Genomic DNA, 26,479 nt, shown 5'->3' on the forward strand with positions numbered 1-26,479 from the left:
TCAGTTTACTGTGTTTAGGACTGGGACATGCACACCACGGAATGTCCTGCCGGCTCTGCTCTCTCTCTACTTTGCTGACACTGTTCCGTCCCACATTTCGGTACTCACCCTGCTTTCGCCGCGTGTTCCCTCCTGCACCCCATGGCCTTGAGGAGCTGGTATTTGTACTGGTGGTCGGTGGTCAGCATGTACTGCCTCCACGCAAAGTCCCACTCGGCCTCCCCACCGTGCGCTATGGCCGTACAGAACACCGCCTCTCGTAGCACCAGCGGGATGGCTCTGAGGGAGGGATCAGATGCTTAGTATTAGGCAAGAATCTTAAACAATATGCAAGACCAAGACGTCTCCATAACCAACATATGACAGGGAATCAGAATCGTACAGCTATACACAGACTACAATTCACACAATATGGAAAAAAAAAAAAAAAAAGAATTCCCAGGTCTTCCCATTCCCTAATGTTGCATTCAGTTGGAAGTGGCTTTGATGAAATGACTTCCAGGAGATTCCATCCTTCTTCAGTAACGACCCATCTTCCCAAAACACGCTACCCATCCTTCGTATACTCCTGAACCTTAATCCCTTGAACATGGTGAGGTAATTCTTGCTATAGGCTGATCTTGGTACTTTGAAGAGATTGCACTGACCTCAGGAAAAGCCTGAATGGATTAATGAGGGCTATATCTAAATCCTTTATTTAGAAAAGTATCTCTTCAGTTTATAAAAGATGTATATGCATCAATAATAAATAGTAAGTCACCGGAATGATGAGGCTAATCTTTTCACTCATGTAATACTTCCTGGTTATTTATCCGCTGGGTTCAACATGATCTCCAGGCGTTTCTGTTCCTCCTCAGCTACGACTATCCCTCTTCATGCAGCACACCACCTTCCCTCTAACCACTCCACCATGATGATGTCCATTTTTTATTCGCTCTTGCTGCCTTCCGACGATTATATTCAACTCAGGAGAGGACATTAGCAGTGAAGACGTCAAAGAAGGCTATAATTATCTAATCACGTCCATTGCGAAAAATGTCCCCTGAACTGAATAAAATTACTTGGAGAAGCCAAGAAGGTGGTAAATACTCTCACACCATAGTCTCCTCATTCACGTAAAATATTCCTGGTTATTCATCCACCAGGGGTCAGAGCTGAAAAGGATCTCTAGGCGCTTCTGTCACTACTAACTAACGAACCCTTTTCCCAACGCCACATCACCCTCCCTTCCCTACATACTCTCGCATCTTCACTTACGTAATATTTCCCTGGTTATTCATCCACTGTGAGTAGAGGCTGGTGGCGAGGTGTACACAGTCAGGATGGTCCAAACTGCACGCCAGTTTCACCAGTTCGGAGTGTTTGGTCTGAACCTCCAGGATGTTCTCACTCACTGAACCAAACTTGGAGTACATCGGCACCATTAAGGATAGTATGTATTTCTGGAGGAAGAATTAGGGGTATAGTTCGGTGAAAGCAGTATTACGGGAGGCCTGCACTTATGTAGGAAATTAGGTCCAGCTATGGTGATGTGAGAGTACCATTAAGAAAGAATTATATATCAGCAAGAGAAAGAGCCAAGCTAAAATATGGAAGCACCAATAAAGATTTCATGTATTTATATAAAAGGAGAAGCCAAGCTGTGTATATGTAATACACATGTAATCTGATTTATGGAATTTTTAAATTCAATTAATTTTTCCTTCCTCTGTCCATCTTCCGTAAAAAAAAAAAAAAAAAATGAAAACCCCATTATGGATGGCACGTATGTCTGTTAGAGCCAAGTTATAGTTATATGAAAGCATCATTAAGAACTGCGAGTATATACAGTGAATTTTCTCTTATCTGTACGTATCATGTTCGGTAATTAACCACTTCAGCAAGATGACCCTTTTCCAGTTTATTCTTGCAAACTCCTGACAGTTTTATTCAGTCTGAGAGTTTTCGAAATAGAAATGTTAGATATATACTAGCTTAAACCCTATACTATGGAATGGTGGGGGGGGGGGATGCTGGAGAGAGATGCCTTCACGATATGCCCAAGCTGTCCCTCAATTCCCTCCTTATTCATCAAAATGAGAACAGTGGACTGAGGAAGAAGGGCAACTCTGGTCTACAGTTCGCTGGGTTTACGTTCAGAAGCGCCTGGGACGGTCACTACTAATATTACTACTGCTGCTACTGTTACTATGCTACTGCTACTATTACTTCTACTACTACCATTACTACTGCTACTTACTACAACTACTACTACTACTACTGCTGCTGCTATAACGGGAGGGGGGGAGGCTCCTAAGTTGAATTAAATCGTCTGGTGGGCTGAAGTCTAAGATAAAAATGACGTACTCTGCCTCAAGGGGTTAAAGATTCCCGAGGCACAGCACGGCCATCCTTACCTTCAAAGCCCCAAACGCCGGTGACTTCTTCAGCATTTCCTCGACACGTTCAGCGTTCTTTATAAATGCCCTCCACGGCAGCTCATCCTCCTCCTGGGCCAGGTAGGAGGAGACGTTCAGTGCCACCTTGTAGTCCAATTCACCTAGAGACAAAGGTAAGAGCCACGATGAGGAAAAGGACATTGATTATATTTAGATTCTTTGTTTTAATCCTGGATAATGGACGCGCTTGGTCTTTTTTTTTTTTTTTTGGTTACCGATAGACTATTTTTTCTATTTAGCAGAGGTACACCTTTGGCAGGTAAAAAGCCAAAACTTCCCCTGATTAAGTCCTTACACTGCCTAGGATTTTGCTTTGTTGACGTCGTTTGGTATTAGCTTAAACAAAATTGAGAGCGTCCGTGTGAGGGAAAGGGTAGTGGCGTCTTAAAGTCTGAAAGCAATTTCAGGCACCTGCTGTAGAGTTATTTGTGCTTAATAGAAGAACTGTCACTCGGAAGATTAAAAGTCACTTACAGACTAGAGCATGAATGAAAAAAAAATGAATGCAACACAAAATACATTACCTCACATATCAGGTTCTCTAACTACAGAAAGCATATTGTATAAGAACAGCTGATGACTTGGTAAAGCATCACTTTCGTCTGGGACAAAAGTGTCCTTAATATCTCACCTTTTTATATATAACTTATCGCTTTCCTCTGTCGCTTAATATTCCAAAGCTGAGAATGATTTGTTAAGTTTCTCTGTTCAGAGATGATATTCCTTTAGATGATGCACCGGTGAGGACTGTGACGGGCATTCCCTACAAGTGCGAAGCAGATGCAGTTGAATGACAGTTGAATTATTGTCCCGGCCTCAACAGGAGAATAACATGACACCCACTGCAAACCCAACAACACTATGAAATACTGATAAAGGATCCTGACAAAGCAACAGGGGTAATTAAGACTCAATAATAGTTAACTGCAGTTACAGATCGTTGTGTTTTTCACATTTTCTCATTGTATATTCACTTAAACTCGATGGTGAAGTGTTTGGTGGCTGTATGAGACCAGACAGACGTATATACAAACAATCTTACACACAATTTAAAATCTTGAATCTAGTGACGCATATTTTAGTTTATTCTTGCAATCTTCTGAAAATTTTATTCAGCTCTGGGGGAGACTTTTAGAACTGGAGTGATCAGCTGAAGACTTCATTTATATCCTTTTCATTAATGGGCTGAAATCTCCCCTAAACTGAATATAATCGTCTGGTCACCTGGTCTTACTCTTGGCCAGATACTTCTCCTAACAATACAAAAATAAGTAATCCGACTGAAGGGATTAATGATACGGCCCAAATCCTTCAAGTCTCACCAGCCAGAGCAAGTTCTAGAGCGTCATCAATCAGCTGGGCTCTGTTGATGACGTGGATGACAGTGTGGTTTGTGAGCAGTTGTTGTGTCAGGAGCCTCCAGTTGTTGTCATCATAGTTGACTCTGTAGAAACCTGTTGACTGCAAGTTGAAGATGACCCACTGATCCTTGCTGGGCAGTGGGCGAAGTGTCATCTGGTTCTCCGTGTCCTGCATCCACAGCTTCACGCGCGTGTCTGTGAAGTTTGGTGCTGCCTGGGTGGTGAAGGTGAGAGGGATCCACCACTTGTTGGCATGACGGTCATGTGTTCTGTTGCCTACCACCACAATAAATCTCTCCTGGGGAAGCAAAATGTATCGATGTCATAATAAGGTAGAAAAACAAAAAGAAAATGAATACTGTTCATTGCCGCGCCAGGAAAATGTAATCACAGTTGGTATGGCGGTCAAGTGTGCGGTTGTCTACTACCATCAGAATCTCTTCTGGGAAAGCATAAAAAGTACTGATGCCACATATTAATACGAGAGTAACTACAAGGATGAACAAAATATTTTACATTTCTGTACTGTGACTGGAAAACACTGTCTTACACTCACAGAAAAGGCTGGAAAGTCTCCTAAGCGAACACAGAAGTACTGATGTCTCAATTACTCAGGCAAGTATAACAAAAATGATGAATACCTTTCATTGTTGTGCCTGAAACACAATGTCCTACTCTCACATAATAAGTCCCTGTACTGCTCAAGATTGCTTGCAAAATTAGACCAAGTAAAAGTGGACAGAGAAGAGGCTGTGCAACGACCTGGTAGAGAGTAGCCGAGGTGCCTGATGGTGCTCTGACCACCTTGACGACGGGGTATCCTGTCTTGGTGGTCCAGGTGTTCATGATGGTGGATACGTTCAGATGGGTGGCTAGTGTACCGTCACCGTGGCCAGCCTGGGTCAGCTGCACCCACAGGTCATCCTGGCCCGCGCTACCGTACTGACTGACACATGGGTGGACAGATATCAGGGCATATATTAGCTTACGGAAATAATATAATTCTTTATCATTTTCTAACATCATCTCGCACTGACATAGAGGAACAGACAGTTACAAGGTCACATATTACACCATGGAAATATAATCGACATCTGTGCTATTTCTTATATTCGTCATCATCATCATCATGGCTCTTACACCTCAAGATTGGGGAGTACTACATTAGTTTATTAGAGTATGTGGCAACAGAGGTAAGCAATATAGCAGAGTCTCCTTCCAGCCACTCTCTTTTTCTTTCTTTCTTACTGTGCCTTAAGGTAGCTCCTGATGCCCTTGGTGAAGGTGTTGGGGGTGAGGAAGTGGTTCATCATCTGGATCAGAGCAGCGGCTGGCAAGGGAAAGGTACCATATAAAGTGCTCTCTTAAAAAAAATCATTCCTGTATGAAAGGATTGAATTAACATAGATTCATTTCCTTCTCAACAAAATGGCAGGCTCGGTAATCGTATGTTTCGTAACAGAACTACTAATAATGCCAGAATGCAACTGTTCATTATAAACACTACAGTTTTTCCTTTTTGCTAACAGACTCTCTCTCTCTCTCTCTCTCTCTCACACACACACACACTCACACTTGTGGTACTCGATGCTGTCAAATATCTGGTACTCTATCATCTTCTGGGCCTCGGGCAGCTGCACCGGGTGGGAGAAGGGCCGACTGTCCACGTCGAGGATCATGTGCAGCATCCGTATTGGGCCCTCACGCACGAACCGCTCACCTGGCAACACCTGTGACAAAAGAAGAAACGAAAATAGAACTAAGAAGAAGTAGAGGAAGAAAATGACTATGTAGAAAGAAAATCAAGTAAAAATAAAGAAGACAAGTATGCATAAAATAGGCTATGGAAATATAGCACGACTCAGATTACTGCCGATCGACTGCGTGAGGGTCATTAAGGACAATCAATTTTGGTGAGCCTGAATCTTCCCCCAGAACGCAGCCTGCAACGATCTGTTTCATCCAAGTCCCCAGTTGTACTGCTGGGTGAAGAGGGAAAAGGGGGAAATACACCCACCCAGCAGACCAGCCCAGGATTCGTGGTCTGGCTTTTCCATTCACGAGTCGAATGTGGTAACAAATGTACTATCTGCTACCCCCATTAAAAAAAAAAAAAAAAAAAAAAAAAAAAAAAAAAAATTCATTCCTGTCCATTGTATGGGATCATTAAACGTTTGACTATGATGGATATCTGAGATACATCAAGTCATGTGGCATTAGCTGGAATAAATCCACATCATCATAATCACCATCATTACCTCTTCTTACTTAAGGATGAGAAAACTATTGCAACCAGAGTTACGGAAAACCATTACAAACTATACAGAATCACAAGTCCAGCTCTCTTCCATATTCAACAACTTTCTGTTTTGACTGTCCTTCATAACCTCCAAACATTTCATTCCCTTGTTTAACCTCTTCAACACTCTCCTCACTTTTCCATTAAAATTAAATAAATGAATAAATAAGTACATGAATAAATAAATAAATAAATGAAATACTGTAGTTCCATACATGCATGCCAGCGAGGTATTGGTAGTACGTGGCGAACCCCTCACTGAGCCAGATGTGTGACCACCAGCGGGGCGTCACCAGGTTGCCGAACCACTGGTGGGCCAACTCGTGCGCCGTCAGGAGTGCTATCTTGTTGCGCTTGTGGTCATCGTCGCGCCCTGGGAGGTACGTCTGGTCCTTGTCGCTGAAAATATAGGAGACGAGGTAGTGTGGCTGGATGACTGTTGATCCACACTTGGTGCAAGGATTATGGTCATGTATCACTATCATAGATCGTTATTATCAACATCATCATCACCATTATCATTAACATCATTATCATTATGATTATTATTATTATTACTATCATTATTATTATTATTACTATTACTGTTGTTGTTGTTATTATCATTATTATTATTATTATTATTATTATAATTATTATCGTTATTATTATCACTGCATCATCATCATCATCCCCATCAGTACTCTTATCATTCGTGTCATCTATGATTCTTACCACTTCAATATTACCTTTCCCTCATATGCTCAATAAATCAAACCCTCTAATATTCATACCCTCTTCCATTTCACCTCTCCCTTTGTGCAAAAAAAAATTGACTCCTTTCTGTCCTCTGGCACTTTCCCTGTATTCCAAGCCAGTCTGTAGCTCCTTTTCTTACCTGTAGTACTGGATGAGACCCCAGCCTTCAAACGCAGCTCCCGTATCAGCAGGAATAAGAGCCAGGTCCAACTTGGGTAAGGGGAAGGGAATGCCTGTGTACTCCTCCATGTAGTTCAGTAGATCCACCACCACTTCCTGAAGGACGGCCGTCTCGTTAAGGACCCCCGGACGCCCCCACACTAGAAGGAAAAAAAGAGCTGATTGTGAAGAGGGAAAAATCTAAGAGCAAAATTAAAGATGAATATGGAAAAGTAAGAGAGAAAAGAGTAGTACACAGGAAGGCATGCATGACGGAGAAGAAAGAGGAAAATTAAAGATGAATGTAGAAAATTATGAGAAAAGAGAATCGTATATCGGAAGACACGCACGATATAAAGCAAAATTAAAATTAATGTAAAAAAATGAAAGTAAAAGAACCGCATATCGGAAGGCACGCATGATGAAAAGGAAAATTAAAGTTGAATGTACAGTAGAAAAGAGTAAAATGAATCATATATAGGAAAGCATGCATGATGAAGCCGTTGAACTGATCATCCAATATATCTTCTGAAACAGTCATGGTATCAGGCAGCTAGAATTCAGAATAAGCCAGACAACGTACCTCTGATTGGCAAGCCTGGTTTGTTGTTGACTTCGACGTGATCAAAGCTAGACACCACCAGCATAAGGTTGTAGGTGGACATGGGGGGCGTCTTTTGGAAGCTGTCTATCACCCACCCTGGCTCACTCTTCCTAAAATGGCAAAGCTCTGTATTATATGTCCAAAGCATAGGACCATCTCTCGTCACACTCCTACTCGCCTATTCACTTTTACACTCTAATGACAACAGGAAATCTATCGTCAGACTCAAGCACTTCTACCAGCCAAAATACTTTTACAATATAATGAAAATTCGAAATCTCACAGGTTTCGTTCTTCCTTAGCGATTTGTTTCGCATATTACACATTAACAGCCTCTTGTACGCTCTTTATGTCGTTTTAATTCGGATACAGTTTACAGCAATAACAAGCCAGAGGATGCTGAGGTGCAAAGTGCTGAGTAAGTCACTGAGGAAGAGACGTTACAAAATCCTCAGCGCCCCTTAGAATACGTTTCTAAACCCCCTCCTCCTTCTCCTCCTCCTTACTTACTACACTCTTTTTTGTCTAACCTGGCCTTGATTTTCGTCCTTTTGCGGCTAAGCTCACACAGCTCGATTGTAGAATAAGGCAATGCTACAGCTCTACGCCCTTTCCGTAGCACTTCTTTGTGACTAGCACCCTAATCTAATGCTAAGCCTTTATTACAACTGAGCATTCAAAATGGAGAGATGTCAATTTTAGGCCACGTTAGAGTAAAACTAGTAGAGTTTCTTACATCGGTGTGGTGTTAACGAGGGGCATGTTTGATATGGCGGTCATGTTGGTGTCCCGGGCCACTTGGAGCATGAAAGAGGCCTTGAGGTGAGGCTCGTCCAGGCAGGGGAAGGCTTGGCGGGCGGAGGACGGCTGGTGCATCGAAGTTAGTAGTTTTCTGGAGGGGAATGGCAACGGTTTTTAGAAGGCACGTGAAATTTTGCCACTCATTAATCTCTTCAGCCAAGATAAAGTGGAGAGAGTAGTGTAGAAAGATAAATGGATAGAGTATAGTGGAAAGATGATAATTTTACGTCGATAAACTGGAGAGAATATAAAGGAAAGATGACTGTTTAAGACCAATATTAATCAGAGAGAGTACAAGGGTTAGATGGTAATTTTGGGCCAAGATACAGTGGACAAGCAGAGCATAATGGAAAACGAAATTTTTAGGCCAAGTTAAAGCGGAGAGAGTATAATGGAAAGATAACAATTTCAGGCCAAAAAGTAGACAAAGTTTTGCCTCCCTCACCTCTTCACACCATCGTCATCATAGGAGACAACGAAGAACCCCTCGCCCCAGTTGCTGATGGTGGCCACGTAGGGAATGAAATATCTAAGCTTGCGACCCGCCCTTACTTCCCTGGTGAGGTGGGCCGTGAACATGTTGAGGTCAGGGTCTGTGGTGTAGTGCGTGATGCGCGGGATGGGGCCACCTGTATCGCCAGGCCCGGACACCAGCTGAGAGAAAGTAAGTCGGTAACAGAGATGAGAATGACAGAAGGAGGGACAATGGCATTGGCACAGAGACCGACAAACACACGGACGTAGAAAATCCCTGACGATCCATGGAAAACTAACAAGCCTTGGAAAAAGCTAGATTTAACACCATCTCCTTGAACGTCTGTAAGTCTATCTATGAAGAAATAGAACATGGATGAGAGAAACTGCACTGACTCCAGAGTAAACTAGAGTGGCAAAGGCAAGCGAGAGGCGTGTGGCTGCTACTTGACAACACTCCAACGGAACCACGTGACAAACCCCTGTTGGGGCCGTATATACTGAGTTCCATAATAAGGCTGGCCACGCAGAGCTTGCTGCTTTTAAGAAAATTATATTTGATATCCCAAGCACGTTTGCCGTGCCATCCCGCACTTCTTCCCCTCTCCATGGGATGTCCCTTGCCACCACCCTCCTCCCCTGAGACATCGAACACCTGCCATGGCGGTTTATACATTGTTTTTCCTCTGGTTTGCTCCACACCCACACATATACCCAACTCTCTTCAACCACCAGGAACACCCACACCCTTCCTCCTCAGGCCTCACACCCATATCTTCTCCAGTGGGCCACACCACTCCCACAAATACGGCCACCTTTCTCCACCCACCAAGAACACTCAGTAACCAGCCTGGATATACCCACTCCGTGATGGGAAACATATAAGTGATAGTGTGGGGCCTTGATCATCACTGTGCTGCAAAGGATATTCTCCCATCGAAGTGTAAAACCAGTATCTTCAGGGACACGTGACCTTCAGCTCCTCAGACAGACTCCCACAGCACTGGTATTTTCAAATCACATGATGCTATGCTTTCTTTCACAGAACCCTCATACTTAGACTGATATTTCCTATGCTTGGAGCTATATCAAGTTCCAAAACCAACTAATTACTCCTTCCCAACAATTGTTGGAAACTCCTGAGAACAAAAATATATAAGATGTGTGATATGATTTGTATTTTATAAGAGTCTCAACTTGGAATTTAGCTCCTGTGTAAAGCTGAGTTTCCTGCATGAGATCGCTGACTGTGTGGCTTGTTACCAGGCTTACTGCCACATCTCACTCTCATTGTTGTACATCCCTGGTTTGATGGAAGTCAACCATCAGTAACTTAGTCAACCAAAATTACACTATGAATTAAGGTTTACTGTATCCTAGTTTTGATATTTCCCCAGCGCCATCCATATATATTTTCATCACTCCTCATTCATGTCAGGCGATTGCAAACCGGATGATACAATACATACAAATTCCTCACCTCAATATCCTTCACCAGGATAAACATCTTGGCGACATGGATGGTGATGTTGGCCGTGGGTCGCGTCACCTCCAGATAAATGTCCACCGATCCATTCATGGTCTGGTCGCCGTGGATGAGAGGTCGCACCCTGACTGTGTAGTGGAGTGGCCTCACGGTGTCAGGAAGACGGTCGCTCTGTGAGGATCTTGACACCGTCACCACTGGGGGCTCGGAGGATGGTGGTAGTAGTGGTGGTAGTTGTGGTGTAGGTGGTGTGGGAGGCTGGGTTGTTGTGGTGGTGTCTGTGGTGTGGATGGTATCGTACAACACCGGCTGTGGGTCCAGTGACAGTCCATGCTGGGAAGAGGGTTAATATTATTAAGGCGTCAAGCAAGAGGTAATGCATTTGCCGTGTTTTATTAATAAAGCCTTTGACTGTCATACAGCTGAAGAAAAATCTGGTGTTAGCCTACATCAAGTATTTAGGTAAGTTCATAGCATCATAAAGGGAAAGAGAAACCTTTTAATCAATTACTGTTAGGATTCTTCTGAACTCATCAAAATAATCTTGTATTAGTTTCAAGGAAGTATTATACCGAGGTGGGTCTGGAGCAGTGGAAGGGTTGATTAAACTGCAGGTAAGTTACTTAACGTGAATATCTATCTATCTATCTATTGCCAGACACCATAATCCCGCAAAGGGTGGCCATTTGACACTGAGTTAGTTGTTTTACAGGGAGGGGCACCAACCCTCCACCAACCCACTTGTTGACACGTAGGGAGCACGTATGGTTTGGTTATATGGTTACCACCCAGCGTTGTAAATGTTTTCTTGGCTTACAGGAAACCATTTGGCTTGTCATTCAATGTAAAGCCACCTGTAAAGGAAAGAAAAGAAATAAGAAGTGACAGGAAAGATAGGAGAAATGTTTTTCAAAATTAGCCTAACTTAGATCGTGGCGTTTAACTCTGTTCAAGATCAATGATAATTTTAAGTTTTCCTTTCTGTTTAACTTCTTCGTCACAAGAACCCTTTTCTCTTATTTTGTTACTTCGAGACGGTTTTATTCAGCTTTGGGGAGACTTCGTACAGTGAAGAGGTTAATGAAGTTATATCCAATCCCTCTAATTTGAAAAGTCTATCCGAGTACAGTCATCCGGAGACAGTAAAAGTATATGCTCTACAAAATGCGTTCTCGTATTGAAGGGGTTAAGGAATAATGGTAGATATGAAGTTGGCTTTTTATTCCTCGCTCTCTCTCGCCCTTAACCCAATCACAACGACAGGCCTCCCTTGAGTCAATAAAATCATCTGGGAGTGGTAAGACTATAACGAAGTACACGTGTAATTTTCTGAAACTACCTTAAAACTGCCTACCTAGCCCTGAGAAAATGCTAAGTGAGAAAGAGAGGAGTGACAGTGAATGTGATAGGTGTGAGTCTGAAATTTAGAATGAGGGGAAGGCAAAGGGAATGTGAGAATCTGAGAGTAAGTACGTTTGTCAGAGTAGCGAGTGGGTGTGAGGGTGTAAGACAGTAAATAGTGTGTGTGTGTGTGTGTGTGTGTGTGTGTGTGTGTGTGTGTGTGTGTGTGTGTGTGTGTGTGTGTGTGTGTGTGTGTGTGTGTGTGTATCTACCTATCTATAGCCAGAATCCTTAATTCCGTAGGGGCAGGCCACAAAGAAATCGCCTCCGTGTCAACCCTGTCTTCCACTATTAGACTATCCACCCTCCAACTCACACCACTTTCATATACATCACCCTATATTTCCATTACAACCTCGGTCTCCCTCTTCCCTTTTACTTCACGCACAAGCACTCTCCAGGTCAGTCTCTCATTCTTCATTCTCACCAAGCGATCAAACCATCTCAGTAAGTACGAAAAATAAAAAAATGAAGGTGCGAGAAACTAGACCAACCCAAACAAACATCAGCTGACGGTGTGGTCTTGCGAGTGAGAGCTGTGGGTGTTAATGGGGGCAGTTTTTAGGCCTGGCTATAAAGCTTCTCATCATAGTCTGCTGTTTATTTTTATACTCATTTATTTATTTACTTATTTAATTGGTGTTATAATTAGGCTTACGGGTATTAACTGCTTGTTACTGCATTTTCGACTGTTCTTAAGATGTAGATGATATACTGTATAATATGTGATACCATGTTGTAATATTCAGTTTTTAGGCATACAGTCCTTAATCAAAATTCAGCATATAGATAACTTTGAACACGAATAATAAAGCTTAAGTACACAGGAATTTTCCATATTAATATTAAGCCAGTGGAGTGCTGAACCTCACTTAAAAAACAAAAATAATGATTGGGTCAAACTTAAACAAATATTCCAGTATGTAATTAGCCTTTTAAATCCAGTGATTTTTAAAAATTTATACTTGCAACCTCTCGGCAATTCTGTTCAACCTAGATAAAGTGCCTCGTACTGAAGAGGACATTAGGACTCAGTGGGTTATACAAATAATGAGACAAACCAGGTAGTCTGAGAGGTAGGTGGGGAGGTTGTTCCTGAGGCGGGATGAGGTGGTGGGGAAGGGGAAGAGCAGGAGCAGCAGGAGGGGGAGAGAGTATCCTGCTCTTCTCACCCATCCTCTCCCTCCCTCACACATCTTTATGGTTATCATCTCTCCTCCTCTGATTCTTCTCCACTCCTATCTTTCTTTTTTTCCTCCTCTCTTCTTCGCTCCTTCTGCTACAGCTTTTCTCCTCCACTCGTATTTCTTCAGTAGTTCCTTTTATTTTCTCTTTTATTCTCTCCTTCTGCAATGCTTTTTTCTCAACTACTGTCTCTTCAGGGTTCCTCTCCTCTCCTCTACTTCTCTTCTCCTCTGACCCTTCTGCAGTAATTCTTCTCCATACTTATTATCTTCAGTGGTTCTTCTTCTCCCTGTCTTTTTAAGTAGCTCTCATTAGCTCCTACCTTGTCAATAGTCTCTCTTCTCCCCTCAGAACACTCCTATTTCAGTAGTTTTCTCCACTTCTTTGTCTCGTCAGTAGTTCCTTCCTCAGCAGTTTCTCTGTGCACATCCCTTTTCCTACTCAAGTCCCAGTCTGCACAACCCTTCCAAGAAACAATAACAATCAGCCACTTACAATTTGCTAGATCTTGTTTCTCCCCATTAAGCACCTCTCTGCTGTCTTGTTTTCATCACCACTTTGTTAACTTGTATTGATTACCACTTGGCTGTTTTCTTTTAGTCGCCGCTTTGCTATCTTCTATCCATTTCTCTATATTGATTCAGTCACCGCTTCGCTATCTTTTATTAATTCCTCCGTGTCAACCCTGCCTTCCACCACCAGGCTGCCCTCATTTCAAATCATACCTCCTTCATTCATATACCTCTTATTTCTTTTATATCAACTGCATGCATCACCCTTTTCTACAACTTATTTCTTGTCCTCTTCAAATGCATGAATCACAAGCTTGCTATTTTGTACTGATCACCACTTTTCCATCACTTATTTATCACCACTTTCCTGTCTACCATTCACCATCACTTTGTTGTCATCGCTCACAAGTACACTCAAAATAAAGTGTCTTGGCTGAGTTTCTGTAATTACCAACACAAAACAAGACTCATACACCCATACAATTTATTATTATTATTATTATTATTTTGGCTTTGAAACGCGTTAATCACCAATCTATTGCACAATGTATTAATAAAGTTTGTGTTGGTGTGTCCAGTAATCTCCAGCACTATAGCTAATTTTCCTGAGTGTACTAATAACCTTTTTTTTTATATACAGATTTTTACTATTTATTTTTCTTACCGTAAAGATTCCGACCAGGTATTCGTCCATTCATTCTAGCACTGTGTTCATTTACCTGGTGTGTTAATTACCACCCAGTTTTATTTTGCGCTGATGCTAAAAATTAATGTTTCATCCTCGTATGTGTTCAGTAATTTCTAGCACTACTGTATGTCTTCTTGAACCTGTCAGTCACCAGTTTCTAATATTTTTGCACCGACTGTTTATAAACCTTCAGTCTTCCAGTAATTTCCAGAGCTACGGTTTCTTTCCATGAAGTTATTAATCAGCAACTTATAATATTTTTGCACCGACTGTGTATAAAGTTTCAGTCCCTTGGTAATCTGCAATACATGGGTCTGTACCTGAAGTTATTAATAATCGACTTTCAATAATATTTTCACCTGTTTATAAAGTTTCAGTCTCTCAGTCATTTTTAAAACTACAGTCTGTTTCCTTAAACTTTCAGTAATTTTTAGCGCTACAGTCTGTTTCCTTAAAATTTCAATCACCAAATTCATTTATTTTTCATTCGCTGTTTTTGCGTTTCAGTCTCTAAGTAATTTTCAGCACTAGTCTGTTTCCTTACAGTTTCAATAATTTTCAGCACTACAGTCTGTTTCCTTAAAGTTTCAGCCATCAACTTTCCGCATCTTCAGTCCTGGTATATTTTCAGACTCCTCTCCTCCAGCATCCTTCTCGCGTGCCGGGCGGACAAGCAGTGCACCGCCAGACGCCACCATCCCTTATGTTCATAGTTCTCACACTCCTGTACTTTCTCCTTCCTTGTTCCTGGATCCTGCCTCATTCCAGCATTAGGTGGGAAATAGGGTCATGATGGTGATGGTGTATTAGTGGGGAATACGGTTATAATACAACAACAACAACAACTACAACTAGTAGCAGTAATAGTAAAGATGGGAGAGGGAAGAGATGGAAAGGGGAAACGATGGGAGAGGGAAGAGATGGGAAGGGGAAACGATGGGACAGGAAAGAGATGGGAGGGGGAAAAGATGGGAGGCGGAAGAGATGGAAGGGGGAAAAGATGGGAAGCGGATGCGACAGAGGTAGAATAGATGGGGACGACGAGATTCGGGGGAGAGCAGGGAGGTAGGAGGATGAAGAGACGGATGGAAGGGGAAGAGAAGATAAAGAAAGGGAGGAGAGGAAGTGGAGGCGGGGAGATGATAGAGGAAGGAGGATGGGTAAACACGGAGGGAGGGAAGTGGGGGGAGGGGATGCGTAAAGATGCACTCAAGCACGTATGAAGAACGGGATGTCAGAACCTGTTTTGCTTATGTTCTTTCCTGCAACAGAGGAGAGGATAGCAATATGACTGATTGCTTTTTACCTGTACACTTTCTCCACGTCAGGGAAACTTAAGAAGACCTGCATCCTTCTCCCTGCCCCGCCTCTTGATTTCCTTTCTGTTTACTATTTCTGTATTTTTCTTTATCCAGGAGAGTCTAGGGTTGGTTAGTTTTGTTATGTTAGTATCAGGTTAGGTTAGTTTGTTAGTGAGGTTAATCTGTTAGTTTGGATTAGGTTAGGGTAGACTAAATTATAGCGTTAAAAAAATAAGGGTATGAAAATGATAAAAATCAATCTTAGCAGGTAATATAAAAATGCTAAACAGGAAGGAAATCCGCTCCCTCCCCACTCCAAACTAAATAACTAAATAAATAAATAAATATAAAAACAAAACTTTCCTCTGCATTCAGGCGCATCAGTACTGCATGTGAAAGTACAGGTGAAGCAATTAATCAAACTACCTGGGCCTCGGTTTCTCCACAACCATTCTTAATTTCGCTGAAGCTATTGTACAAGGAAAACTTTCATCGGGTTTTGTTCTCCCTTAAATGACAGGGGGCCGTCGTCTTCTCCTTTCTCTTCTTCGTCATCTTATTATTTTTTTTCTTCTTCTTTTCTTCTTCTTCTTCTTCTTCTTCTTCTGCGTCTTCTTCTCATTTTTCTTCTTATTGTTATTATTAGTATCATCATCACTATCATCATCATCATTAGCCTATTATCATCATCATCATCATCTTATAAGTACCATCATCATCATTGTTATTATTATTAATATTATTATTATTATTATTATTAAATTACTTCAGCTAATGCCACATTATTTCACTCGCCACCTGAAAACCTCCTGGGGTGTGGGAGCTAAAATAACATCAATAGGCAAATACAGGAAATATTATCCCTTGTTTGTGTTGCCCTGGTGAGCGAATGAGGTCAAATGAGTTTATGCAGGTCACGTGGAGGCAGTTCTTGTCAGGGTCAATGTCCTTAGCTGTGCACAATAGTAGTAAATATTGCTCTTTTATTTTTTCTAACACGTACACGTATTAGGAATAGGAGAAGTTTGGTTAAGATGCTAAAAAAAGGGAAACAGAAAACAGAGACAGATCAAGGCTGTTGTTGCTAATGTTGAGGTTGGGGATTATTTTGTTGACTGATTTCCTCGTCGTAAGGTGTGTGTGTGTGTGTGTGTGTGTGTGTGTGTGTAATTCACCGGGTCGGTCAGGATCACTTGATGGTCGTGATCGTCAGCTTTTACCCTCCCGGAAGGGAGCTGAGAGCTCATATAGTCCGATCTAAGGGCAAGGCTGTGGGCAAGGCTGTGACCTTCACACACCCACACACCCGTCCCCTTGCTCAAGGGGGACAGTAACCACCCACTTCGTTAGTGAAACTTTTCGCAACCTGAGCGAGGCGCGAACTCCCGTCCACCAGTTGGCAAGCGAGAGCGTTACCACTGCACCAGCGAGCGGTGTGTGTGTGTGTGTGTGTGTGTGTGTGTGTGTGTGTGTGTGTGTGTGTGTGTGTGTGTATTATCACCCCCACCCCTCATCACCCCCACTCTTCATCACCTTCCTCACATCACAGTTTTCCCCGTTAGAAATATATCCGTATTTATTATTTCTTCTATAATTATCTCCTTCAGTAATAACTTCTCTTCGGCCTTTTTCCTCCCCCTTCTCTTTTCCTCTTACATTCTCTCTCTCTCTCTCTCTCTCTCTCTCTCTCTCTCTCTCTCTCTCTCTCTCTCCAGCTTAATTTTATCGCCACAATCACATTCGTACCCTCCTTTTTGTCCCCATCACAGTACACACCTCTAAATTTCTCCTGACATTAGTTTCCTTTCCAACTCATTTCTCCTTCCCCCTCTACTCCTTCCGGCAACTACCATGCACATGCAATTGGACAAATAATAATAATAATAATAATAATAATAATAATAACAATAATAATACTTCCTAACTCTTGCAACAACTAACAAGCATAAAAGTATTATATCTTAAAAAAGTGAGATGCAAAAATAATGTACTGCCATTGTCGAGTTCGTATCTTACTCGCCTCCTCAAATGTCTCCAAATGTTCATATCCCTTCCACCTAGTTTTTTCTCCCTCCCTGCCCCTTTTAAGTAACAAATAAATAAATAAATAAATTGTGAATAAAATCTAGACTGTATTTGCTTCTTCTCTTTGACCCCCATCTCGATCAAACAAACCTCCTCTATTTTCTCCCGAGCTTCGTATCCTCTCATTTAGCACCTCTCACCTGTCGCACCTTCCTTCCGCCACCTGTAATGCGTAAAGTACCACATCTAAAAAGAATATGTGATGTCACTGTTATATTCGTACCCTGATCTCCTTCTTCGTATTTCTTCAGACTTCCTTTCCTCTTCGCTTCGTCCGTCTATCTATCTGTTTTTTTTAATCTACCTACCTACCTATTTATCTGTCTGTTTATCTATCTGTCAATCAATCTGTCAATCCATCTGTCTGTTTATGTCCCTCCCTGTCTGTCTGTCTGTCTGTTAGTCTCTCTCTCTCTCTTCTCCAGGTAACATACATAAAAAACTACACCCTATACGAGTAAAAAAAAAAAAAAAAAAAACTATTAGTCATTTTCTTTTCTCATCTCCAATTTTTTCTCGAAGTTCTTATGCCTTCTCCACCTCATTTCCCTTCCTTTCAACGCCATTTTCCGGAGACTAACACACTAAAAAACACGGCAAACAAATTCAGATTGTGACTACCATTTTCTTGCCCTCTCTGTCCTCGCCTCAAGAACACCTCCCCAAGTTCATCCAGTTTCATATTTTTCCACCTTGCGTTTCTCCCCCTCCACTACCCTTTTCCAGCAACAAATATGCATAAAAACAGACAGACAGGCAGACAGATAGATGGATAGATAGACAGATAAATTAGACAGATATATAGATAAAAAAAAATAAAGTTTGTTGTCAACGTAATAACGGCATGTCACTAGTTTCTTCTAATTTCTCCACACACTGGTATTCTTTCCATCACATTTCTCTCTCCCTTCCTGCCCAGTCTTGTAACAAACATGCATAAAATATTCATGCTAAAAATAAAAAAAAACTATGTTCTGAATTTTATTTTTGCCCTCTCTGTCCTCGTCTTAAACACACTTCCCAGATTTCTCCAAACTTTCGTATCCTGTCTACTTTTTTCTTTCCTTTCCTGACCCAATATACAAAGAAACTAACAAATACACAGGCACACACAAACAAATATTCACACACACACACACACACACACACACACACACACACACACACAAAACTACTACATATATTTCGAGATCCTACCCTGTGACTGAGCGGCCTATGCCCTTTTTACTATAACCTGGCTACGATTTTTGTCGCTTCACGTAGGCCAGTGGTAGGAAAAGACGATACTACGGTTCTGTTTCCTTTCCATAGCACTTCCCACCAAGCACTGTTTTCTTATGCTAATCTCTTGTTATAACTCAGCATTCAAGGAGAGATGGGAATTTTAGGCCAAGTTAAAGTAAAAAGAGTATAGTGGTATCATGAGTAGGAGTGATTTTGCAGCCTCATGCCGGGGAGAAAGCGAGGAGGTGTAAATGTAGGTGGGTGGAAGCTCTCTAGGGGGTACAAGGCCAACTTTTGTTCAAGGTGGGTTTGCCTGCAGTACATCTATAAATCTATCCTTGCTGGGTGCCGCCGCGTTCTCTCCTATTCCCTTCGGTATTACAGCTCTCTCTCTCTCTCTCTCTCTCTCTCTCTCTTACATGTATATCATCTCCCATCCTTTCATATGATAAGAGACTGACTTCACCAATGAAATACTACGTTCGCATAAGAGAGAGATCTGGGGTGAGTCAGAAAAACGTTCAGAATTGGCAGGTATGAACGGAGTTGAACGGGAAAGGGTGAAGTAATTTGATGTATGAAAGAATATCGCTCATCTCTCTAGAACACCTTTCAATTAGTTTCAGTTTTCTCTACTAGCATTTTTTTTTTGCCAAAATTTTACTTGTCTGACTTACAGAATTGTTCTAAAGTGAAAGTGACTTCGTTGCTTCAAACAGGATTCGCATAACAGATAACTGGGTGAAGTAATGAAGAGGTGTAGGAGCCAATTAGCAGCTCTAATGTAAATCTCTATGCTCTAATTATCTTAGCTCATTGAAAACAGTTATTAGTCTAGAGTACTGTTCTAAACCTCGTCTCAAATATAAAGGTTATCTTGGCTCTATATACCTAAGGACAATGAAAACAGTTAATAGTCATGAGGCCAGATTTTAGTCTCGTCTCACGTATAGAAGTATCTCGGCTCTAACTAAACTCAGATAAAACAGCCATTATCTCCAGTAGAGGTTTTAGTCTCGTCTCATATATAAAAGTTTCCTGGCTCAATTTCTAAACTCAGTGAAAACAGCTGTGGTCTAGAATCCTTTCGTCTCACGCTTGCACAATATTATCCCTGATTCTCACAGTTCGGGGAAAATCCTTTATTCAGTAGGTCACACACTCCCTTCCAACATTTTTCAAGGGTTTTATTATTGGCATTATTTATTTTACGAACGGATCGGCGTGGGATATGGCGAGGGAGTGGCTCACATCTGCCAAACTAGAACTGGGGTCTGTATCCTCCCCACTTAACCCCTTCAATTCGGTAACCTAGTTTTTGCATTATTCATTTTATATTCTGACGATTATATTTAACATTGAAGAGATTTTTTTTTTCAAACTGAAGGGGTTAGATGTTACTTTCATTGACTTCTTTTCTCCTATAGGCTCTTAAGCTGGGCAAAATAGTCTTGTGGCGGCAAATAGAGCTCGTTCAGTCCAATAACGCATTGTACGATATTCGTGCTAAATTCAGACGATTTTATTCAGTTTGGGACGGACTTTTCGAGGTGGAGGAGTTAAAAAAGCCTTCATTAACCCTTCACTACCCAAGATTCTTTCTACTCTGAATAAAATTAATCTGTCAGCAGTCTGACTAAAAAGGAGTCGTCGTACGAAGCGGTCAGTACCAGAAAACAAAATTACATTATCGCAGTTAAGAAGGCTACCTGACAAAATCCAAACTGTATTACCTGGATCTAACTCACAAACACCTCATTCTCACCAGCTTACTTATGTACCTGATGATGTATTCTTGTACTATATTTATGCAATCTATATCGATATAAACAAGATAAAAATAACACAAGGGACTGATCAGAAGTAGGTGTTTATGCAATCTACGTCGATACAGCTACGACAAGGAAAAAGGAAATGCTAAGACGTAACATGCAAATCAATCGTCCGGAAATGGGTACTAGAAAACGGGGTGTTGCTGTGTCCCCGAGGCTGTGAATGCCCTTTGAGTACCCGGATTTAACGTACACCCATCACCAGTTTCACTCACCTAATTCACCCATATCCACTCACCACCTACCATATCCACCAAACTCATCCAGTCCTTCCACCTAATCTAATCTGCCTGACTTATCCACGTTCTGTTCTTGCCGACTGTTACTTCTTCCACCCATACCCATCATCAACTCTTCAACATCTCATTCATCCCTTACCTTATTCATCTGTCCCAACCTCACCCAACACATCACTCCCTTTACAGCTACCTCATCCACCTCACTTAATCCATCCACCTGACTCAGTTCACCCACCTTACTCAATCTACCTGTGTCACTCACCTCCTCCTCCTCATCATCATCATCATCATCATCCACTTTACTTATATCACTCACCTACCCTTCCCCCTCAGTGCATTCAATCAAATCCTCACTCATCGTCATTATCATCAACATCCAATTCTGTGTCCTACTCATTTCCCTCTCCCTGCATCTACTCTACCCATCTCACTCATCCATCATCATCAAAATCATCATCATCAGCCACACCCACCGTCCGACTTACCTCCTTTCCTTATCCTCGTCCCAGGAACACCCTCCTTTCTCCATCTTTTCCTATCCACTTCCAGGCACTTCTCTCTCCATCTCCTCTCCTCCATTCTTTCCCTTTGGTACTGAAAAAGTGGAGAGAAAAAAAAATGAGAGGGAAAAGAGAAGAAGGGAGACAGATGAAGGATATAAAAAGAGTACAGTAGGGAGAGAACAGTAGAACAGGGAGGGAAGAAGGAAAGGAAATATACAAAAACTATACAGTAGGGAGAGAACAGTAGAACAGGGAGGGAAGAAGGAAAGGAAATATACAAAAACTAGAGAGAAAAACCAGAGAGAAAACAGTATGTGGGAAAAGTACCACAGGGCGTCCCTCTCCACACCGATAACCAAGAGAAAAGATAAAATATATAGCAAAGGGAAGAGAGGAAACAAAGAAGAAGGAAACCAGGCAGAAAACGCAGCGTCGTAATGGAGAAAAGGAAATAACATAAAAATGAGGAGAGAAAACAAACAAAAGCGTGTTGGAGGTAGAAAATATTGAATAAGGACGAAGGAGACGTAACGGAGAGAGAGAGAGAGAGAGAGAGAGAGAGAGAGAATATGTTGCCTATTGTTGGAGAAAGTGGGTAAAAATTATGACTGGATTGCTTCAAATGTAAATGAGGTGTGTGTGTGTGTGTGTGTGTGTGTGTGTGTGTGTGTGTGTGTGTGTGTGTGTGTGTGTGTGTGTGTGTGTGTGTGTGTGTGTGTGTGTGTGTGTGTGTGTGTGTGTGTGTGTGTGTGTATAAGCCTCACTCTAATTCTTTTTTTTTTTTTTTTTTTTTTTTTCTAAGATTGTATTAATTTCCGAGGATACTCTTTGAACAGGAGGGTTTAGATAGATAAATATAATAAACCACCCGCAATAAAGACCGTGTGGCACTAAGGCAACTTTAAGGAAAACTAATTAAAAATCTGGTGAACTAATTACAAAGGCAGTAAATAAAGTAAGACATAAAGCACTTTAAAAATGGTGGACAATGAAAGACACGAAACAGCACCAAAGGAAACGGTAAGGATTAGATATAGCTTCAGTAAATCCCTTCAACACTAGAGGTCCTTCGCACGTTCAATAAAAGTCGTCTGGTGATAGCAATGATAGAATAAATCAAGACGTCACCGAAGAGAAAGGGTTAAAGGATGTGGTGAAGTCGGGGGCAACATTTCAACCATTATTTCACCTTCACCTATTCTCACTTTCCTCTGCTGGTTAACATTCCTGGACTGAGAGAGGCTTGGTATCTTTTCATCCCTTAGTTCACCTCCGCTGCTTCTCAATTTCCTCTGATGGGTAGTATTCCTGGGATGAGAGACGTAGGCTTGGTGTGTTTCATCTATTATTTATCTCCACTACTTCTCACTTTCTTCTGCTGGTTGTTAATATTCCTGGGCTGAGAGAAGCTTGGTGTGTGCATCTGAGCCCGTAGGTGGTTCTCTGTGATATGATGCATCAGGGGGCGGGGATGTAACTGGCATGACTTGCGTGTGATGTTGGCGCAATGAAGTAGTAGGCTTTTGGGTAGTTTCTCCTGTTATTTTTTATTTTTTTTTCGGGGCTGTCTGGATCCTACCTCTCCCCCTACTCAAATGGAACAAGAGACCTGGATGATGATGATGATGATGATGATGATGATGATGATGATGATGATGATGATGGCACTAAAAAGATCGTGGCAGCGTAACGTGATGATGATGATGATGATGATGATGACGTAAAAGCCCTGCCAGAGAGAGAGAGAGACGCAAAGGAAGAAGCAGGACTTTTTTCCCGACTGTACCTGATATCCATACAAGGGGTGCATCTAGGGATTGTAAATGAGAGCTGTAAACGAGGGTTGTACAGGATGCGGTTGTAAATGCTGTGCTGCAGAGGATGGGTGTGAACTGGGGAAAGTTGTGATCTTTCTTCACTTCACGTATCTGACACTGTACGGTAACTCTCTCTCTCTCTCTCTCTCTCTCTCTCTCACACACACACACACACACACACACACACACACACACACACACACACACACACACACGATTTTTTCCAGATCCTCAAATCATAAAATATGAGGAGTTGAAATCTACTTCTAAATCAAATGCCAAAATATCGACGTACTTGGAGTCTGATAATAACTCAAATTAACCCATTCAGATATTTTAACAATTTCTGCATCAGTTTCATCACGTGCCATCAACCCTTTCGCTGCGGCTGGTGCACTTGGTTACCTGCCGCACACTCCCTGAGGCAGGCCAATAAACGCTTTTGTCTCGAAGTCACTCATATGAAACTGGTGTGTCACTCCTCATATATTTACGCCCGTCATCTCCGTTCCTCACCATCAATGCAGTATAAATATAAGTATACACTGTCTAACTGTAATACTAACAGTGCCATGTGATCATCCTGTTTGGAGCCTCCAGATATATAAAATATGTACTAATGTTACAAAAATTACGCCGAAAAAGATAAATAAATCAACACAAACAAATCTGAACAATGTTCCAGCTTGTGCATCCCACAGCAGCCAGTGCATCTCTCTCTCTCTCTCTCTCTCTCTCTCTCTCTCTCTCTCTCTCTCTCTCTCTCTCTCTCTCTCAGTGCGATTTTAACTGCCCGCCTTCTCAACTTCCTCTAATCCTATCTAACTTATGACCAAACTATAGGAAACAAATAACTTTATATTTATACAGAAACATTCTATGCCTTTTGGAGGGTCCGGCAAATACTCGTGCAGTGAATAGTGCTCTAGTTCATTCATGCTAAGTGCTGGAAAGGGACGTCTTCGTGTGGTGGCATCAATATAACAAGGCGGCTCCACTGCTTGGTTATACAAACGATTCTCAACTAGTACCCGGTTCCCCTAAAGGAGGATGGTGGACTGTAGCAGAAGGGCAGCTAAAGCCTGCTGCCCACCGGTTCACGCACTGATAAGCCTGGCCTTGCAACTAGTTCTGCTACTTATTCCGGCCGGTATCAGAAAATGTTTCATTTGAGAGCAATGCCAGCAGTGAAAGCCCAAACTACCTTAAATAACATTTTCTCTGCACCTGGGAATTTTACCTAGTCTAACACCAGACGATTTTATTTAATGCAGAGAAATCCTTCGCAGTCAGAGCGTTAAAAACGAGATTTGCGACACCTAGACTTTGTTTTCACTCACCATCCAGCTGTCTCGAGCTTTGTGGGGAAAACCCTCTAAGTTAAGCAATAAAGTCATCGTTCTAAAGGTGTTAACACTCAGGACCCTATGGCTCAAAATCAGCTGAATAAAACCATGAGGTGGTCACTGGAACAGAATGGTAGGGTTGTCCCGACCATGAGACGGTTAAAGTGTTTTGTATGTTCACTACAGTGTTAATATGATTTTCATCACTTTCGCTGTTCATGGTTCTTAACTAATTCAGTACGAGGACAGGTTTTAATAATTTTATTTTTGCCATCGCCATGCTATTTACCTTAGGGACGACCACTCACAGTGTAGGGTTACAAGTTTATTAACCTCTTCAGGATCAGAATTTAAAAAATTCTTGCTACCACCAGACACAAAAAAAAAACACACAAACATTATATACATACATATATATATATATATATATATATATAGAGAGAGAGAGAGAGAGAGAGAGAGAGAGAGAGAGAGAATTATATATATTTATGACCTGCATACATTTTGAATACAAGATTACTAAAATATGCAATGAACATAATTTACGACAATTACGAATATTGTCTTTCTGTTTATCCATCTATAGCCAGACCCCCGGTGCTCTCTCGTCCCTCCCTCTCAGTAGGTGGATGAGTCATCAGAAATAAAACACACAGGGTTGATACAGAATTTTAGCATAACATACAACGATAAGTAACAGTACAGGGATCTACACGTGGAAGAAACTAACCATAGCACTACTCACTACTGTCTAAGAAGAGTAATGCTAGGATGGCAGCTGATTGTGAACTGGATCCAGCAAATGTCAGGCAAATATTCTAGTCTAGGTAAGTACTAGTCTACCGGCAGTCAAAATCTAAGTCTTCTAAATTAATTGATAGTTTTTTATTGTACTTTCGTTCATATACTGACTGTGTTAAACCATCAGATTATTTGTTACTAAGAATGCCCATAAAGAGAACACAAACAGAAATTACTGTACAGAGATCATTTTTTTCTAATTAATATCATTTAGAATTACAAGTAAGATGAACTAAACATGCAAAACAACAGAGCCTCCTGAACCCACCAACACTCTCACGTCTATATCTGTATCCTGTGTCATTCTGGCTAATGAAGGAAGCCAAGGTCCTGCAGCCACTCACTAATGACGGCCGAGTATTGCTCTCGTAAGGCCAGGTTGAATTTGGCGCGGCGCAGTGCGGACTCTGAAGCGCGCACCACAGCTGGATCATCAAGGTGTGCGTCACGGAAATTCTCAATCTGGGGACACAAATGGAACCAGGGGTCAACATCAATGTGGTGGAAGTATCTTTTAACCCTTTGAATCCGATACTGTATTTATTTTAGTCTAATCTTATTACTTCCAAATGATTTTATTCAGGAAGGAAAGGTTTCTCATAGTGAAGGGGTTAGTGAAAGCTATGCCTAACTCCATCTGTGGAAAAAAAAAAAATAATAATTTACAAGCCTCTGAAAGTCTAAAAAAATACGATGATAAATACGTAGTTGGAGTGAAAGGGTTAAGCTGTTTAACTTAAGCCATGGTGATGCAGTATATGAAGAGATGACGCCGTGGGATTACTTGGTCGCATCAATGTGTTATTCTTGGGTGAGCCTGGGTAATCGAGGGAGAATTTTTTAGTGGGGTCTGACAGGAACTTGATCAATCTCCTGGCCTGCCGCCGGTTGCACTGTTATTTGAGCTACATCAGACCGCTAAGTAACGGGGGCAAATTTATATATGGTATGCTCCCCTCGCTGGATGTTTGATGACGGTGACCATTAGGCAGCCTAGCACAGCAGCTCGCAGGGCATCAGTGCACAACAAACTAACAGCTTTACACACTTCAGTGGAAAACGTTACGGCCGGTCATACTAGTGTACTGGTTGTATCTTGTATTGCACCCATCATCCCTTTTTAACATCATCATCATCATCATCAGGATTTCTTTCTTTACCACATCATCATCATCATCTCGAGCT

The 26,479-nt window shown here is 41.7% G+C and overlaps 1 protein-coding gene across 1 annotated transcript in view; it reads right to left on the minus strand.

Moving 5' to 3' along the window:
- Positions 1-25,598, minus strand: part of LOC145401091 (aminopeptidase N-like) — a 32,464-nt gene extending 6,866 nt beyond the window's left edge. The window contains exons 1-14 of the mRNA XM_080273463.1: positions 25,563-25,598; positions 10,355-10,531; positions 8,846-9,054; positions 8,336-8,491; positions 7,579-7,709; positions 6,976-7,156; positions 6,314-6,497; positions 5,373-5,529; positions 5,048-5,129; positions 4,562-4,745; positions 3,761-4,097; positions 2,397-2,539; positions 1,258-1,442; positions 109-279 (exon numbers count right to left, since the gene is read on the minus strand). Coding sequence (XP_080129589.1) covers positions 109-279; positions 1,258-1,442; positions 2,397-2,539; positions 3,761-4,097; positions 4,562-4,745; positions 5,048-5,129; positions 5,373-5,529; positions 6,314-6,497; positions 6,976-7,156; positions 7,579-7,709; positions 8,336-8,491; positions 8,846-9,054; positions 10,355-10,531; positions 25,563-25,598 — 2,333 coding nt within the window. The remainder of the gene's footprint in view (positions 1-108; positions 280-1,257; positions 1,443-2,396; positions 2,540-3,760; positions 4,098-4,561; positions 4,746-5,047; positions 5,130-5,372; positions 5,530-6,313; positions 6,498-6,975; positions 7,157-7,578; positions 7,710-8,335; positions 8,492-8,845; positions 9,055-10,354; positions 10,532-25,562) is intronic.
- Between the last annotated feature and the right edge of the window lie 881 nt (positions 25,599-26,479).

This window comes from Coenobita brevimanus, chromosome 54 (genome assembly GCF_032717465.1).
Source record: "Coenobita brevimanus isolate Jiangsu-jjx chromosome 54, ASM3271746v2, whole genome shotgun sequence".
Taxonomy (NCBI): Eukaryota; Metazoa; Arthropoda; class Malacostraca; order Decapoda; family Coenobitidae; genus Coenobita; species Coenobita brevimanus.